Source organism: Rattus rattus, chromosome 4, assembly GCF_011064425.1.
Source record: "Rattus rattus isolate New Zealand chromosome 4, Rrattus_CSIRO_v1, whole genome shotgun sequence".
Taxonomy (NCBI): domain Eukaryota; kingdom Metazoa; phylum Chordata; class Mammalia; order Rodentia; family Muridae; genus Rattus; species Rattus rattus.
In genome coordinates, this window is record NC_046157.1 from 29,380,524 (window position 1) to 29,398,237 (window position 17,714).

The 17,714-nt window shown below is 47.6% G+C and overlaps 1 protein-coding gene across 2 annotated transcripts in view; it reads right to left on the minus strand.

Moving 5' to 3' along the window:
- The window catches only part of Boc (BOC cell adhesion associated, oncogene regulated), a 37,487-nt gene that overhangs the window by 16,494 nt on the left and 3,279 nt on the right, over positions 1 to 17,714 (minus strand). For both annotated transcript variants that reach the window (XM_032900234.1, XM_032900233.1), the window contains exons 3-5: positions 3,268 to 3,414; positions 1,434 to 1,577; positions 192 to 485 (exon numbers count right to left, since the gene is read on the minus strand). In XM_032900234.1, coding sequence (XP_032756125.1) covers positions 192 to 485; positions 1,434 to 1,577; positions 3,268 to 3,414 — 585 coding nt within the window. The remainder of the gene's footprint in view (positions 1 to 191; positions 486 to 1,433; positions 1,578 to 3,267; positions 3,415 to 17,714) is intronic.

Sequence of the window (17,714 nt, forward strand, 5' to 3'; positions counted from 1 at the left end):
TTGCTTTGATAATAATGCACTGAACCTCTGAACCTGTAAACCAGCCCCAATTAAATGTTGTCCCTTGTAAGAGTTGTCTTGGTCATGATGTCTCTTCACAGCAGTAAAACCCTAAATAAGACAATGCTTGTAGAAGGGCCAGGAAGATCAGTGGGGAGATTAAGGAAGAGGAAGCCCACGGAGATGCTCACCAAACACCTGGACGTTGTAGAGAATGACAGCTGCACCGGGATCTCCAACCCCATTGCTGGCCATGCAGCGGTAGGTGCCTGAGTCCTCCTCACTGGTGGTGTCAATGAGCAAGTTACTCAGCAGGAAGCGAGTCTTGTTGTAGGCAGCAATGCTGGACCCATCCTTGGCCCACGTGACTCGAGGTGGCGGGATTCCACTGGCCACACACTCCAGTATGAGACTCTGGCCTTTGGTGACAATGACAGTCTGAGCTTCTAGTGGGTAGATGATGCGGGCAGCCTCAGCGGTGGACCCTGGAGTGGAGAAGAGCAACACAGAGTAAGATGTGGACTTCTTCCAGCCTGTCTCTGACGGCCCAGCTCCAGAAGGGCTCCAAAGACCATGGATTTGAGATGGAGCTCATAGCACAGCCAATGCAAAGCCGTGTGTCAGGAGCAAGGGCTTCCTCCTGCACAGACCGTAACTTAGGTCTTTTCGCTACAGATGCTTACAGAGAGGTGAGGGTGCAGAGAGAACTGTCTGAATGGCGTGGGCAGCATTTCCTGCTTGACTGCAGGCAGTGTACCCTAAGCCTGCAGACAAAGTGAGGTGCCAGGATCTGCTAGGCCCTTACTTGACTTCACCATCCAGGGGAGCGTGTCCCTTACAGGTTGAGAAACCCACCAAGCTGAGCAGGAGCCACTGTTGAAAGGTGTACATTTCTTGCAAAGTCCCCAAACACAGATCAGTGGTTCTTTCCAGTGCTCAGTGTAGAAAGCGGCCATCTTCCTTACAGGTAGAAGGTACAATCTATCCAGTGTACTGCTATCCTCACGGAGCCTGCCCCATGAGCCCATAAAGTTTTGGAGACTCTCTACTTCTCCTCAGGAAGAAGAGGAAAAAAAGTTTTGCTCCATTAGCTCTGGGAGAAAATCTACCAAGACATAGGGTACAGTTTAGGAGTAAGAGGTATAAGGTAGGCCCAGAGGCCATATACTAGGGAGCCCCTGCTCCACATTCCTACCCAGCAAGCCTATCCCCTCTTGCAAAGTAACATGGAGGGAGCCACAGGCGAGATGAGTTGCCCTCTACAGTGGTGAGCTGTGGTGACGAGCAAGGCTGGGCTGCTGTCCTTGCTCTTCCTCTGGGCTCACGGACCCTGAACTTGGTCTGCCATATCCCCAGATCCTCCTCTCACTTTCCAGCTTTGCTGGGCCTTATCCACAAATACCCGGTAATTGACAAGTGAGCCTGGTCCTTACGGCGCACGCGCAGCCTGTCGCTGGAGCCAGAGGTTTTCACTTCCTGGGTCACTGGGTTGTAGGCGGCACACTTGTACGTGCCCTCGTCCTCCTGGCTGGCATTGACAATTTGGAGATTCCCCGACGGCATGATCAGGTAGTTGTCTGTGGAGACGATAGGGGAGAAGCAAGATGAGGTGAGTTTGGACCCAGAATCTTACAGTCCAAGACAGAATCAAAGAAAGCCTGAAATGCTGTTCTCCAGAGAGAGAAGAGTTAGTACCATGTGGGGAGCACCAGAGTAAAGAAGTGCCTAACTACAGTGTCCTGGCTGCTTGGCTGACTGCCCCTGAGTTAGTGCTTGTCTGTGATGCCCACCTTACTCTCAAGGGAGCTAGGGGAGGGTAGAAAGGAGGCACGCCTTGGGGTCAATCTGGGCTTGAGCTCTAGGTCTACAGGCTAAGGCGTGATCCTGAGAAGTTAGTCAGCCTCTTAGATCCATTTATAAAAGGGTAGAATGTCCGCTGCTAAAACACTGTAAGATTAAGCTTTGTGCCACACAAGTGTGGAAGAGGTGAGTTCACCTGACTTTAACATTTCCTACCCATCTGTGCAACAGTCCCCACTCTAAGCCACCTTCCTAGTGAAATCCTTCTACTGAAGAGGAATAGCCTGACCCCTAGCCATTGCCCTGTCTGTGACAGCCACTGAAACCCCACACTGTTCATCGATGGCCTGGTAGGTTTTGTCTGCTACAAGTCCAAGATTGTTGTGAGTGGGTGGGGCTGAAGCACAGCTTTGGGTTTGTTCGGCAGGAGGCAGACTTCTGGACAACCCAGCAACAGGGGTGGCCCTCAGTTTCCTGGCAGGCAGAGCGCTGGCCTTCAGTCAGCTCTGAGCTCTGTCTTGGTGGCCCCTCCTGGGACTTGGGGTGTCACCAAGCTTGGTGCCTGCCTGCTGCTGGGCCACCCAGGTGTGAGCTGCTTAGGCAACTGCCCAATAGAGTGAGTCTTGCCCCAGGCTGCTGCCAAGCCTCTGCTGGGCCAGGATTAGAGTTCCTGTCCTCTCTTATCTCTCCTCTGCTATTCCCGAGGTGTTAGACCAGAATGCTCACATGTCAAAAGCAGCTTTCTGTCTTTTCCAAGCTTCTTCCCCCTCCCTGAAGATTTCAATCACAAAATATACTCTTTTCATAACCAAAACAAAAAGTCTATAATATGGGAAGTATGCATTTTGAGTTACAAGGCCAGGGCAAGTTAGGTTAACTTGGCCTTCTGTGTAAGTTTGTTGGGAGGTAAGCTGACTCCATTTTGAAGGACATATGCCTCCTTGGCACTGTGGACCACTGTGGCCTCTCCTAGGACAGCCATTATGCTCACTGTGGTCGGAGCAGGGAGCTGTGAGAGCTGAGATTGCCACAGTACCTAGGAAATTGGATAGCTGTGCAGTCTCACCAAAAGACTGCTGACTGCTTTGCCATGTGGAAGAAGATCCTTTCCCACCAGGGAACGCTGAAGCTCTGGGGACTCTGGGCTTGTCAGGCAGCCTTTCTCTACATGCCTTGTGACAGGGGCTTGAACAGGGAGAATCAGGAGCCAGTCATGTGCTGAGTGCTTGGCAACACCTTCCAGGGCCCCACAAGATGAGTTAAGTCTCCATGACAGGACGGAGGAGCTTCATCATGGAATTGCCCCCTTAGGATCTTTGAGAGCCAAGTGTCAGAGGACAGGACAGCTGGCTAGCCTGAGGCTGGGGCTGTCAACATTATCATGGGGACTCAGGGAGGTTGCAACAGCTGACACAAAATGAAAGCTGTCAGAAGCCAGCTCTCCTGGGCTTCCTGCCCATTCCTTACCTCTAGAGGCCTCCAGCCACTCCTGTTTGACGCTGTACCGGACCTGGGCTTTTGGGTGACTCTCAGGCAGGTGGCAGGCAATGACAGCTGTGTTCCCCTCATCTACTTCAATCACATGCTGCACATCTAACTTAAAGTCCTGGAGATCTGTGAAGAGAAAGGAAGGTTCCTATTAGACCTGGCTGGAGAACAACAGTGTTGGTTCCTGCTGGGAGTCACAATAAATGACTTCAGCATTCACTCAGGGACATGAGAGGATGCTGAGACAGTTCTCGGCCTCTGAAGATGTATGCAGGTTTATAAGGATTGTCTGCACAACCTCATCACCAGATGTAGTTTAACTTGAGATGTATATGAACATAACTTTGGGAAGACACAGAGAACCCAGCTAGAAGGTAAAGAGACAGTTTCTTCAGTGACACTGAGCCCTACGAGGGAGCTGGTCCTACATGGCTGTCCTAGATATGTGTCATAGTGAGGGCATAGAGGTCCAAGCACAGCTGTAAAAAGGTTCTATAAATGGAGACTGAAGAGAAAGATGAAAAGAAAGGCTCATGTTTTTCTCCAGTTCCATCAAGAACAGCCTCCCAGGTTCTTCTCATACATTCACAAAAGGTGAAAAATGACTCAGTTATCAATCTTGATCATAGTCAAGACTCTACTGCTCAGGGTCTACTGTCTCTAATGATTACTCTCTTGGGGTAATGGGTGGGACTCTGTGAATGCCAAGTCTGGCATGTCCATGTAAGGGACAGTATGACATGGTTTTCTGTCCCGGAACACAGCCAGCAGGGCATGAGCCTCCATGAATGTTGATGGTTGCTTTTGGCATAAGGCTTGTTTGTATATTGGTCTACATATTTTCTTGTTCCTTCTCTGAGGAATGTCCCCTCTGCCAAGGTTAATGACTCTGTGATAATCAGAGACAGCACAAGTCTGGGGTGTGAACGCCTGTTTATGTCTCAGAAAAATGGTAGAATGCTGTGACCTTCAGGACGGCCCTTAAGGCTGTGGGAAAGAACACTGAAAATGTGAGTTCGAGAATGAATAATTTCTTATGCAAAACATAAGGATGCAATATTAACTGTATAAAGAGCTTCACAGATCTAAAGGAACAGAGGCAGCTAAACTATGGGCCAGTGGTAGAAAGATACTAAGGAAGCAGATAAAGAGATTTAGGGAATGGTGATATTGCAAGGCAAGATCCCACACAGCTAAATTTTGTTTGTTTGGTTTTTTGTTTGTTTATGCTTACAAAGGCAGGAGGATTCCCGAGTTCAAGGTTAGCCTGGGATAGAGCTAATTTAGGTCCAGGAGTCGTCAGAATGGTAATTTCAGGGTAGGCTCCAGCTATCTTTTTGTCTGCGCTTGTGCTTGCTGTCTCTAAGATTCAAGGGGCTGCGACAATGGGATGCTAATGTATGGGATAATCAAAGTAGAACCTGGGGTAAAGGCTGAAGTGATATATAAAATAAAAGACTGGGCTTTTGACTGCAAGAGATGAGCTATCCAGAGAGTTTTTAGAATACCAGGAGAAAGCTGTCTTGAGCAAAGAGCTCTCTGAAGATCTCTAGAAAGAGCAGAAGAAGGCAATCTGAAAGCAGAACATAGGGTGTCAGCTTGGACACATGATTTGACTTCTAGTCATGCATTTTGCCACTCACAAATACCCCTTTTCTCAGAATCCCTGTCCAAGCCAAAGCTTGTCCTTGGTATGTGGATACCCTAATGATTCTTCTAGATGACAAAGGATCTCCAAGGACACCCCAGCTGGTACCCTGCTGTGGAATCCAAGAGGAGCTGAGGGTCCCAACACAAGCTTCAGCATTCTCTGGTATCCTGCGGCTATTTCTTCTGTGTCAGCTTTGTGAGATGACTAGATCTAAAACGGAAGAGGATGAAGACCCATCTGGAGCAGGGGCAGGATGTTTCCTAAACAATCCATGTGTCTAAAAAACAAATCTCTTTGCATGGGCCAAATCACCGATGCTGTTGAAAAGCTGAGCCATCTCCACAACAAAACCACATTCTGAACAGGAAACGTGGTTTTCAGGGTTGTAGCTGGATCTATTTTAAGAGAAGGAATGAAGCTAATAGAATACAAAGAAAGGGACAAAAAATTTTACCCAGACACTCTTTTGAATATGGTACTGAGGAAGCCAAGGAGGTCCACTCTCCAAGTGCAGACCCTTCCAAACTTGACTTAGTATCCAAGCCTTGGGCTTCCTACAATTTCACTACAAGACTCTACCGGCCTTCAGTGTTGTTTCCATGGGTCACTCAGAAAAGATAAAAAAGTAGGCAGAAGTAAGACTCCTCACAAAACATGAGAAATAACTGCCCAAAATAAAACCAGTCATCACAGGGGAACCTGGTGATCAAGTCACCAGGCAAGGTCCAGGAAGCTTCCTACTTAATGGAACTTTCTAGAAGTTGTAAGTCAGGCCATGGTAGAGAAGAAAGCCCACTGCTTTTTATGAAAAGATCATTGTCCCTTTCACATCAGTGTTAAACTGTTCGCTTACTAAGGACAGGGCCATGACTTGGTCATGTATGTCCTCTAAGTCTAACTTGGGTCTTGGCCCACAATGACAGTAGATGTTCAATGACTTAATATCTTCACAAGTTGGAGGCCCATTTACATGGCCTATGAACCCAAATTCTCTCAAAAAGTTTGGTTTGTGTTGCGAGTTCAAGGACAAGGCCCTAACACATATGTTCCATGAACATTTCATGTAAATGAAATGTGTAACCAAGAGCAGTTATTTTTGGAAGAAGAACGTCTGGTAACTGGGAGGTCAGAAGCTGGCATCTGATCCCCTTGCACTGGAGTTACAGACAGTAGTGAGTTGATTTGCAGGTTATGTAGGTGCTGGGAATTGAACCGGGGTCCCCTGGAAGAGCAGCTATCACTTTTAACTGCTGAGCCATCTTAAATCTTTAGCAAGGTGCAAACAAAGGATCCTACATTGTCATTTTGCGCTGGGGCCTGTAAATTGTGTAGCCCTGATTTGGCCGAGCCTCTAGGTTAGGACAAGGGATGAGTTTCACTCTGAGAGAAAGAAGATGAACTATAGGAAAGGGGGTGCCTGGACCTATGTCCCAGCTGAACACAGGGAATGCCACTCCTTTAAAAAACACTTCACTGAAAACAGGCAGAGGCCCTAATCCTCCTCCAGGGTAGGGCGCCTTGTACCTGCCAAGTCAGGAAGCTCCCCACAAAGTGAGGTATGAGCAACTGGGGAATTGAGAAGCATCTGGAAAATTCCTCAGGCACTGAGGACCATTTTTCTCCACGGTCTAATAAATCTAAAGCTACCCCACCAAGAGTTGTTCCCCCCAACCCCCACCCACCCACACCCACGTCTTCTTTCTTTACATCATTCCAAGGAAAATGGCCCCGAGCAACAATATACTTAAACCTAGCAGATTGTTTTGAAGAAAGATGTGAACCACCAAAAGGAGCTTGGCACCTGAAAGCCATCTCCATTATAATGTCCCCCGGCTCCTGCCCCCTTCAACTGAAGGCTCATCCAGGCACGAAGTGCATGCCCCACCAGGCACCCACCTCACCACCAAGTGCTTGAACACTGGGTCCCCCTTACGCCCCTCTTGGCTCTCGCTACACCCTCTGACGACTGCTAGAGCAGAAACAGAAGGTTGTGCATTCAGGGAGGCATGACGCTGGGCACTGGTCAGCCATGCAACTCAACTCTCCCTTTGTTCTGATGCCAACATGTGCACAACAGCCCGTGTGGGCAGGGCCCTGGACACCCCATCTGGGTGCCCCACTCCTCACAAGGGCTGACTGGCAGGCAAGGCTTCTTGGCTTCAAAACAAATAAGCAGCGGTTTGGTCCTTGCTGCTGTCCCCTCCTTGTGCCTCCTAAGCTGAAGTCTTAGCTGCCATTTCCACCCCTCCCAGTTTGGCGGCTGCAGTAAGAATTCACTAAGGGATCAGAGGTGGAGTAATGAAGTGAGGAATGATGTAAAAATCGGGGCCCTGTCCCTTGTGTTTCTGGCTAGGAAGGAGGCCAGAGACGGAGAAGACTCCGTGATCAATAATAACACAACAGTCTGTTATCAGCAGGCAGAGCAAGCACCCTGTTCCCAGGCCAAGACTGCAGAGAAGTTTCCGGGGCTTCAGCAATACCTCACTGGGAATAAGGGGCAGGCCTTCAGTTACAGATGGGGTTAGCAGGCCTCTGTTGGTGGCTCAAGTCTCATGGGAAATGGCTCGATAGGACACACACCTGTCCTTGCCTGTTGTCTGTGTGCTTGAGAAATGTGTTGTGGGAATGTTTTTTCAGCTTTACTCTCTTACCTTCCCTGCCCTCCTTCTCCTGTATCCTCTCTCTGTTCAGTCTTCCACCTACTTCATTACAGTGCCCAGCAGATCCATTCATTCCTCTGGTCTCGCTAGGTCAAAAGCTCGGGTCTTTGAGCTCGCATCTGAGGTTACTGACATGCCTTACTGTCACAGCACTTTCTGAGGAAGCCCATCGCCTTTTGAGCTCTATACAGAGTCCTACCTGGTTGCTTCTTCTGAAAAGCCCGGCTTCCAAAGGGAAGCTGCGTATTGCAACGTTTTAGTCCTGTAAGATGCCTCGATGCACACTGTCCATAGACATTTCTCCAAATGCTCACCGTGTGATGCAGTCTACACTTCCTTTTTCCACTTGAAGGGAATGCCAGGCCCAAATTCTCTTGGCCACGGGAAAACCAGAAAGCATACGAGAGATATTTACAAGCACTTCCTACCTGGCGAGGCGCATATGAGAAAGCACATAAGCACATACGGGCACATTTGATCTTGAGTCTGTTTGAACTTCATAACCACTGTCTAGTCTTCCTCATTCTGCCCTAAATAAGAAGCTCTTCATAAGAAGTAGAGTGAATGAGGTGGCACATGCCTTTAATCCCAGCACTCAGGAGGCAGAGGCAGAGGCAGAGGCAAAGGCAGAAGCAGGTAGATCTCTGTGAGTTTGAGGCCTAGCCTTGTCTACAGAGCACAAGCTCCAGGACAGCCAAAGCTACACAGAGAAAGCCTGTCTCACAAAACCAAAATAACAACAACAACAATAACTATTAGAATTGTGAATTAAATTACAATACTTAGAGGAATACGCCTATGTGCCCTCAATACAAACTGTCAAATCCTAAAAGACTTACCTCTTTCCAAAAACTTACTCTGTAACAATGTCCAGTTATGGAGTGTCTAGGCTCTCAGCTCCATGTTTCTAGCATAACCCAAACCCCCACTTTTCAAAGGGTTTTTCACTCAGCCTTCTACCAGATGGTAAATCAAAGACGGCACCTTTCCTGGATGCTGTAGGAGTCACTGGCACCCCATCTCCATGCAGGCATTTATCACACGGTCTCGTCCTGTTCTCCTCCTGTGTTCTCAGAGATCAGGGGGCAAGCCTGCACTTATCTGCTGAGCTTTGGCTGAGATCCACCAGATTGTGGGCACTGCATGGGGCTCACTTGGCAAGGCTGCTGGGGTGCTGAGCAGCCCCAGGGCCACAGGCAAATTCCTGGGCTTACTGCTGTCAACTCTATTCCTCAATTCTCATGGCCGCCGAGCCCCAGCTTGCCCCGTGGCGGCGGCGTGTTGTGTCTACGCTGAGTTACCGAGCTTGGGAAGAGCCTGTGTTGATGGCGCCACTATTCAGTGACGTAATGACCCTGGGGTCTTTTTCTGCACCTCAGTCACTTTGGAGGATGGCCCATCGACAAGTAGAGCTACTGAGTGCTTTCTCTGGCTGAATCCCCGATTCACAGCTTCATAGGACTTAGGTGTGGCAGTGAAGACATGGCACAGCCCTCTGTAAGTGGCCTCAGTCAGTACTGGGCTTTCCTGCGCCCTAAACTGTTCTACTAATGGACAGAGGGTCACACACTTCACTCAATCCTTCAGTCATCTGAGACACATACAATAGCTTGGCTACACCCACGAATTATCTGTGAATGAAAAAGTACCTTGCAAATGGAAAAACCACAAAAGCCACCTGCTAAGGACAGGGGACCAATTAAAACTGCAGATGGTGGTGCTGTGAGCTCAGGGAACCTGGCACCTGGAGAGTGACTGGGGTTACCAAGGCTTGGGCAGGCCTCTCAGACGCTGAGCGTCTGAGGAAATGAGTAAGCACTTACCAGTGGGTAGCCAGGGCACACAGACCACTAAAGCCAAACACCACCGTAACTCACAAGGCTCGTCCAAACCAGTGTTTTCTACAGCAGACACTCAGTACAGCTCCACCCCTTCAAGCCTCAAGGATGCCCCCACCCAGCCATTCGGGTACTCAGAACCACACCAGGCCCTACAGAAAAGGCAAAGGAAATCAGATAGGTCCTGGACAGTGGGGCCTTCTGAGATGAGATAGGTAAAGTCAACATAAGGTAGGACACAGCCATGCACCAGAGTGGTGTCGCTGGCACGTTCCTCAGCTCCACCACCAACAGTCTAAGGCAGGCTGCCGCACGCTGCACACAATTCGAAGAGGAAACCGTAGATGCCAGCTTTGTGCCTTGCTTGGCAGATCAGACCAGTGGATAAATATGTCTGCTCTCTTTGGGATTTTTTTTCCCCCTGCCAATCCAATTGGACAAATAACTTTGGCTCCAAACAAAACTCTTTCCTGACAGCCATGGAAACACGACACGAAATTTCTCAAACACACTTTCTGATGAAGGCACAGAATGCTATGCTGTCTTTTATTCAAATAAAAGCCAGTTTCTATGGGTGGGGGGAAGTTTTTGCATCTGCCAAACAGATTAGTTGTCCTTGTTGTTGTTGTCCCTTCACCCCCTCCAGCTGAGGTGTGACTTCCCACGTTTGAAAGGTAGAAAGGCTAAGTAAGAATGGAGGAGAGACGAAAGATGCTGGAGGGCAGGAAGTAAGGGCAGAAAAAGAAAAATCATAGTTAAGACAAGAGAGAGAAGGCACAAAGAGGCAGGCGTGTGAGGGGAAGGAAAGAAAAAAAAGAATCTATTTTGCAATGTTATTAAACGATTTGCAACAAACTGGCTTAAGGCTTGAGGAATTTTTTTTGGCTTGAACCAATTAAAAAATATTTTTAAAAGACATAAGAGAACATGAAATGCGATTAGTCCTCAAAGACGAGTCCAAGATGGAGCCACGTCTCCACCGAGTCTGGCAGCCAGATGCACAGAGACGTCTACAGCCATAGTCATTTATCTGGCTGCAGTGCCTCTGTGAGGTAGCGCTGGCCCACAGAGCTGCAGTTTCTTTTGGACCCGATGAGAGTTTGGAAAAAAATACATTGAAGAAAGAGAGAGGAGAGAAAGATTTACTTGCCAACAACCCACATCACACATACTTCTCTGATCATCCAAATATAAACATAAATACAAACTCAGCAATGAGAAAATTCATGTAAATCCTGGTGGTCTGGACTCATCAGACGCAAAGCTGGATCCCAGCACGGTCTTTGACAGGGCTGGTGGCCAGCACAGGGAGAGAGAAGAGAGTGAAAACAGGAGCCAAGCAGCTCTGAAGGGAACAGAGATCTTGAGCAGGCACTTGTAGACAGAATTCCAGGTTGGAGAGACAGGACCACTGTCCTGGGGACAGAGGGGTTCACGTGGCCCTCCTTTCTTCCCACACAACTGTGGGGGCTGCTGCTCTCACCAACACTGGCTTTCTCTTGACTCCAGTGAAAGTCTCCATCTCTTCTAGTGTATTTATTTACTGAGTTGGTGCGCATGCGCGTGCATGCATATGTACACACACACACACACACACACACACACACACACACACACACACACATCTATGTGCCACAGTGACAGCTCTCAGAAGTCATCGTCCACCAGCTTGTAAGAGCTGTGGTTGAATTCAAGTGGCAGACCTGCCTGCAAGCGAGGCTGCCCACTGAGCCATCTTGCCAGCCCTCCGTTTGGTTTAATAGCCTTTACACTTTTGACTTCCCTCAGTTTGTTCTTCTTAAAACCCTTCTGCATTATCAACCTTCTTTCTTTCTTTTCTTTTTTCTTTTTTTTTTTTTTTTTTACAAATTTCTTCTTCATTCTTTCTATTTATGTCACACCACCCTCCACCCACCCACCCCCATTGTGAAATTAGGATTAGCCAAAATTAGCACAAATGTGCAGGAGAGTTAGCCTCTGCTCTACCCCTTCAATATTTTATTTCTTATAATTCATGTTTTTAAAAAGTGAAATTTAGCTTCTCCTTTTCTTTTCTTCCTCCCTTTCTTCCTCTTCCCTCTCTCTCTCTCTCTCTCTCTCTCTCTCTCTCTCTCTCTCTCTCCCTCCCTCTCCTCTCTCCCTCTCTCCTTCTTTCTGGGTGGGAGGTGGGGCAGAGTTTTTCTGCAGAGTCCCAACTGTCCTGGGACTCATTATGTAGACCAGGCTGACCTTTAGTTCTTATTTTTGGGAAGTTAGCATATAGAGTAATGGGTCTCACTGTGGATGTTTTCATACATCTGAGTCATTCCGCTCTGCTGTTAATATACCTAACACTTGGCACAGAAATCTCGCCATCTTTGTTCACTGACTGCAGTTCTTTTCAGTCTTCTCCAGATCAAAGAATTTCTCTCTTTAAACCTTCACTGATAGCCTGCTGTGACACAGATATGGATCCTGACGGTTGCTTCCCTCTAGGCAAAGACTGTGCCATCAGAGGGCTCCGCAGTGAACTCGGGATGCTAAGGAAAGTGGGGAGGGGAGACCCCACTCCAGACTTAAGGAGTCTTGAACTAGGGAGTCTTGAACACAGAACCAGCAAGCTGAAGGGGTGGGATGAGAATGCAAACAAGGCAGAGGCAGGGCTACGCTGGGTGCGGCCATTGCAAGCAGCACACTGGTGCTCCAGCTGTACCCTGTGACCCTGAAGTCCACTCCGTGACCACCACCACCACCACCACCACCAACACCACCACCACCACCATCACCACCACCACCACCACCACCACCACCACCACCACCATCACCACCACCACCACCACCACCACCACCACCACCACCACCACCACCACCACCACCACCACCACCACCACCACCACCACCACCACCACCACCACCACCACCACCACCACCAACACCACCACCACCAACACCACACACCACAACACCACCACCACCACCACCACCACCAACAACAACAACAACAACAACAACACCAGACTTGGCACTATTTTCTTTATAGAAAAAAAAAATACTGGGCTTTTTGTTGGTTTGTTTGTTTTTGTTTTGCTTACATTTTTGTCATGACACTTTCAGATATGCTCTCTAGCTCCCAAACTGCTCACCACATTCCAAAATGGATGGAAGTCTAAAAGTAAGGCCCAAGTAGAAATCACTAAACTTTCTCACATAGACCAAGACGGAGCGTAAAGGAACTTATCAACTCACTCAACTGTCCCTTTTCATCCTGTAGGCGCCATGCTGCAGCCGTCCACCCTGTGGTCTGGTGGGTTGGAGACAGATGACTCCATGCTCTACCTGCCCATCCCCAGCACCATGGGCGTCTTACGGCCCTCTCCTTTTCTCTTAGCTTAGACCTGGGGTTTTATGTGAGCATGTAAATAGGTTGCCGAGTAGACAAAGAATTGGGGGAAGGGAGCCATGAATCTTTAAATGTATTCTTGGTAAGAGTATCACAGACTTGAGGTCAGTTTGGTAGACAATGCCTACTATGAAATTGGACCTTGGCTGCCCCGGGCAGATATCCACCCCTAAGGAAGATGCTCTGTGCAGAATTAGTAGCACAGCTCTGTGGGGGTGCTTCAACCAGGCTACACAAGAGCAGTGCTGAGCCGATGCCGTTTGAAGAGTCTACCGGAATATCAGGGAGAATTCTTATCATTTCATGCCTTATTTACCTAAAAAGAGACGAAATTAGTTGTGACTCCTGCCTAGAGCTGCAGGCATTTTTATTATTTCTTTATTAACAGAGTCAGCTGCTTAGGGCCTCCTGGGTCTGAGGATCTTTGGATGAAGTTTTTGCTCACCTGGCCAAGTCAAACACATCATTTACCACTAAAAGCGGTAAATTTCAAACTAAGCCTGTCCTCCCTTTCCAAGTCTTGGCTCCTGTGGAGCTGTCCCGGCCCTGGTTTCAGCTGCCCGACTGCCTTCCCTTCTTGGGGCAGCTGAGAAACCCACCTGTGTTTTCTTTTCTCCCCCAACTCTTCTTTCCTCTGACTCCCTTCATCCCAAAACAAGGGCTTATACAGGAGTCCGAGAGTCAGCCCAGCGACAACACATTTTGTTTTCAGTTTGGAGCAACCGGCTCCTTGTTTTCTCGGGGAGTCACACCCAGACTGTGCCACACCGGTGTGTGTTTGGGGATGCTACTATAAGGGGGGGAAAACCCTAACCTTAGAACTCTCTTCCGAACCACAGCACGTACATTCCTCAAAGGTAAAAAGTCAAAGACAGCGTGGAGAATGGTCTAAAATAACAGAAGCTGAACGACTAACGGAGTAGTGGTGGTGTGGCAGCAGCGGGACAGAGGAGGGAAGGCAGAGAGCTGGCTTAGTGGTTAAGAGCAGTACCTGCTCTTCCAGAGGGCCCAGGGTTGGTTCCCAGCATCCATACAATCATCTGTAATTCTTCTGGTCTCCGTGGGCACCAGGCATACACATGGTATGCAGATGTACATGCAGGCCAAACACATACACACACACAAACAAAAAAAGTGGTAGTATTCACTATGGAAGATTTGAATCTTTGGTCCTTCCAGACATGGTCGCTAGGTCTGTCCACCATGTGGGCAGCCGGACTCAATTGTTAAAGGCTTGAGCGTGGCATGTAAAGGTTTAGAACACGAAAGACAAAGGCAGAGCCACACACATTCTTTAAGATTCAATTCCTGAGTCTTTTTGTCAGTAATCCCACCTCCCAAATCGAAATGAAGAATTGCTAATCGTTCAGCCCCCATTAAAACCTGGGCACATCTCTCTGTCGGACAACTTAGAGGGCCAAATGGAAGGTCATCTTCTCCATTAGACAGAGAGGTCCTCAATAACTGAGACCAGATTCTTCCTGTGAAGTATTGGAAATGATAAACACATCCAAGTTAAGACACCAGCCTTCAAAATGTCCACATGGAGAAGCCAGCACTGGGGAAGTCATGGTCCGAAGCTTCCCAAGATAGCCTCACTGATTCTCATTGTTGCCTTACTGAATGCTGTCTCTAGGGATAGAATTTGTTAGGCAGTGAGTGTCTGAGGAAGAAGCTAAATTAAAGGGGGCTAGATAACGAATCGAGGCAGTAGAACATATTTTAGGAAGAGCATCACAGTGACGGCTGGAGATAAAGTTCTTGGCATCGTTTGTTAGCCTGCATACTATTTTTCTTTTAGCCTCTCTACCTCTCTGTTCTAAAAGAAGGGTGGGGGGGGGATTAAAGAGACTAGTAAATATAGTATAAGTATTAAAGTGAATTTAAAGTAAAAATCAAGATGCAATAGGCAAATAAAATATCAACAAGTTAAACTTCGTAACACAAAGGCCTTAATGAAATTGTTGAACTGTCCCAAGCATCCTCTGACAACCTACAGGGACCAAGCTAAGGAGGCCACATGAGGCTGGTACCTTTACCCTCTGGGAAGGTGTGATGAATAGTCTTGGTTGTCAACTTGACTACTTCTGGAATTAACTGAAACCCAAATGGCTAGGTACACCTGTGAGGGATTCTTTCTTTCTTTCTTTGTCTTAATCAAATCATTTGAAGTGGGAAGGCCTACTTCTAATCCGGATCTTTGAAGTGGGAAGATCCACCTTTAATCTGGACCACACCTCCTGCTGGCAATCTACATACAGGACATACAGGACATACAAGGAGGATGTTTGCTGTGCCTTTCTTTGCCTCCTAGCTTTCATTCTTCCTCACAGGCATTAGATCTTACTTCTTAAGGATTTTGGCTCATACCTAAAGACCAGCTAAGCCTCACGGACTAAACTACTACTAGATTCTTGGACCTTCCTTTCAGAGCCATTGTGAGTACCCAAAGCGCAGTGCTGAGAATCTCACAGGTGAAACTGGGGGCCAGTAAGAGGTCTGGAGTCCCCCAGCTATCTGCTGTTGATTTTGGAGCAGAGTGAGAGTTATTGGTTGAGCCATATGGAACTGTAGTCATGTAATAAAATGTTTTTAGAAAGGAAGGAAGGAAAGAAGAAAGGAAGAAAGGAAAGAAGGAAAGAAGGAAGGGAGAAAGAAGCTTGGGGTCAAAGGCATTTTAAATATCAAGTGTCAGACTAACCAGGAGATCTGAAGTAAGGCTTTAGTGGTGGTAGAACATTACCAAAAAGCAAGGTTAGATTAAACCACTGGTTCTCTCCTAATGCCCTGACCCTTTAATGTAGTTCTTCCTGTTGTGGTAACCCCCGACTATAAAAATGATTTTTTTTTGTTGCTACTTCATAACTGTAATTTTCTACTGTTATGAATCATAATGAAAATATCTGTGTTTCCTGATGGCTTTAAGATGACCTCTGTGAAAGGGTTCCTTGACCCACAAGGGGTTGTGACCCACAGGCTGAGAACTGTTGAGTCAAACAAGAAAGAAAATTCTCCACAGGGCACAGTAAAATGGTTCCTGGTCACAAAGCATGGGCAGGTGGGGAGAACATGGGTGAATCTCTTTGAAGAATTCTTGACTTCTAACTCTATTTTTACCAAAATCTAGAAGCTGATGCTATCTGGTCAGGATGAAGTCTACCTCCTAGCATCAACACAGGATAAGCAGAGGCCTGGCCCAGGAGAGTTCTCGAGGGGCCTCCTTATCCTTGAATCCTTGATTCAGATCCTTGACTCTCCCCTATAAGGCTCTCCGTGGTCCCTAGACAGAAGCCAAGATGAGACACGCTGCCAGACAGGCTACACAGCATTGCTTTGTGTGAAGATGAATGTATGAAGGAAGGCCCCCAAGGAGGTCTTAAACGCACGCTCCTGCCTTGCCTGCCTCTAAACGCAGAGGGTGTCAATGGCAATCTCATCTATAGAGACTGGTCTCCTTGTACACCAGCCAATCAACAAAACACAGATCCATTCTGCTCAGGAATGTGCTCTAAGAAACTTAATCTAACTGCTGAGTCTGGGCCAGACTTTCCAGTGGCATTAAACCAAAGATAGCACCCCGTTTTCTGGCCCCCACCAGTCTTCCTAGCAGCCCAATGCTCCCTCCCTCAATCCTGGGATGCTGCAGCTCCACCCCACTCCCACTCCCTCCTCAGAAGGACACCCACCCCACCTGCTCACCCCCCATTTCCCCCAGGTTCTCCCTTCTTTCTAGTCAGACTCAAACATTTCACTTCGGATTCACGTCTGAATGACAAGCTCTTGGCTTTCAACTGAGACCAGCTCCACTTCAGCACAGGCCCTCTCTGCCAACCACACAGCCTTTCAAGCACCAGAGAAAGCAGGAGCCAGGAATTTTTTTTTTTAAATAAATACGGTAAATTGAATCTCCTCACACACAGATATATTTTGAATCAGACAGGTCCAAACTAAACCACCTCTTCTCCAACTCCCCTTTCTCCAAACACTGAAAGGTTCAGGCTGGATAGACAATTAGAGAGCATCCTCAGAGTCTGCAGACACACGCTGATCATTTGCAGACAGAATCCCTCTTCTAGAGGCTCCTTGAAGGCATACACGTTGAAAGGCACATCTTACTTGGAATAATAAACAACTGGGAAAGAATGAATTGACCAGTGACAGGAAATACTTCAGTCCACTATGGAAGAATGCTACTGTAGGGGAGAGGATAAGTGAGTAGCTAAGGACACAATGGGGCGCGTGAGAGTGATGGTTACATGATATTATATGTTAAACACATATGCAGAAGCTCACTGGTCACCCACTTAGGATCCAGACCCTTCGTGCTTTACTCTTAGGTATTTTATATTCACTGAAGCAGAGAGGTGAACTATCTATCACATGGCCCAAGGAAAATGTGTGTCCTACAGGGCCAAACGGGAAAGATAAGAATAGGAACTGTATTATTTACTCATATTAGACCAAATGTTAAAACAATTTTTTTTAAATCCCATTTCTCCTCCTGGTCCCTTAGTTCCCAACAGCAATGACTCTGAGGCTAATTATTATTAACCGCTTCGGCCATAAGCTTTGGCTCCTTCCCTCACTGACTTACAAGTTATTTAACCTACTGAAATTATTCCATGTCTACAGTTTGGGTAGTTACCTCTCTCTCCTTCAGTCCTGGCTGGCTTCTCCCTTCACATCTCCTTTGAGTCTCCCATCTACCTGCTGGGTTCCATCTGTCTCCTCAGTCCATCATCTCCAATCTCTCCCTGTGGCTCCTCTAATTCTCTCACTATTTTCCAGAATCCTCTCTTCTTCTGACAGTGTCCCACCTCCTATTTCTGCCTCAGCTCATTGGCCATAGGCTTTTTTATTGACAGGTGGTGATTTACACTCAATAACATAAATACACA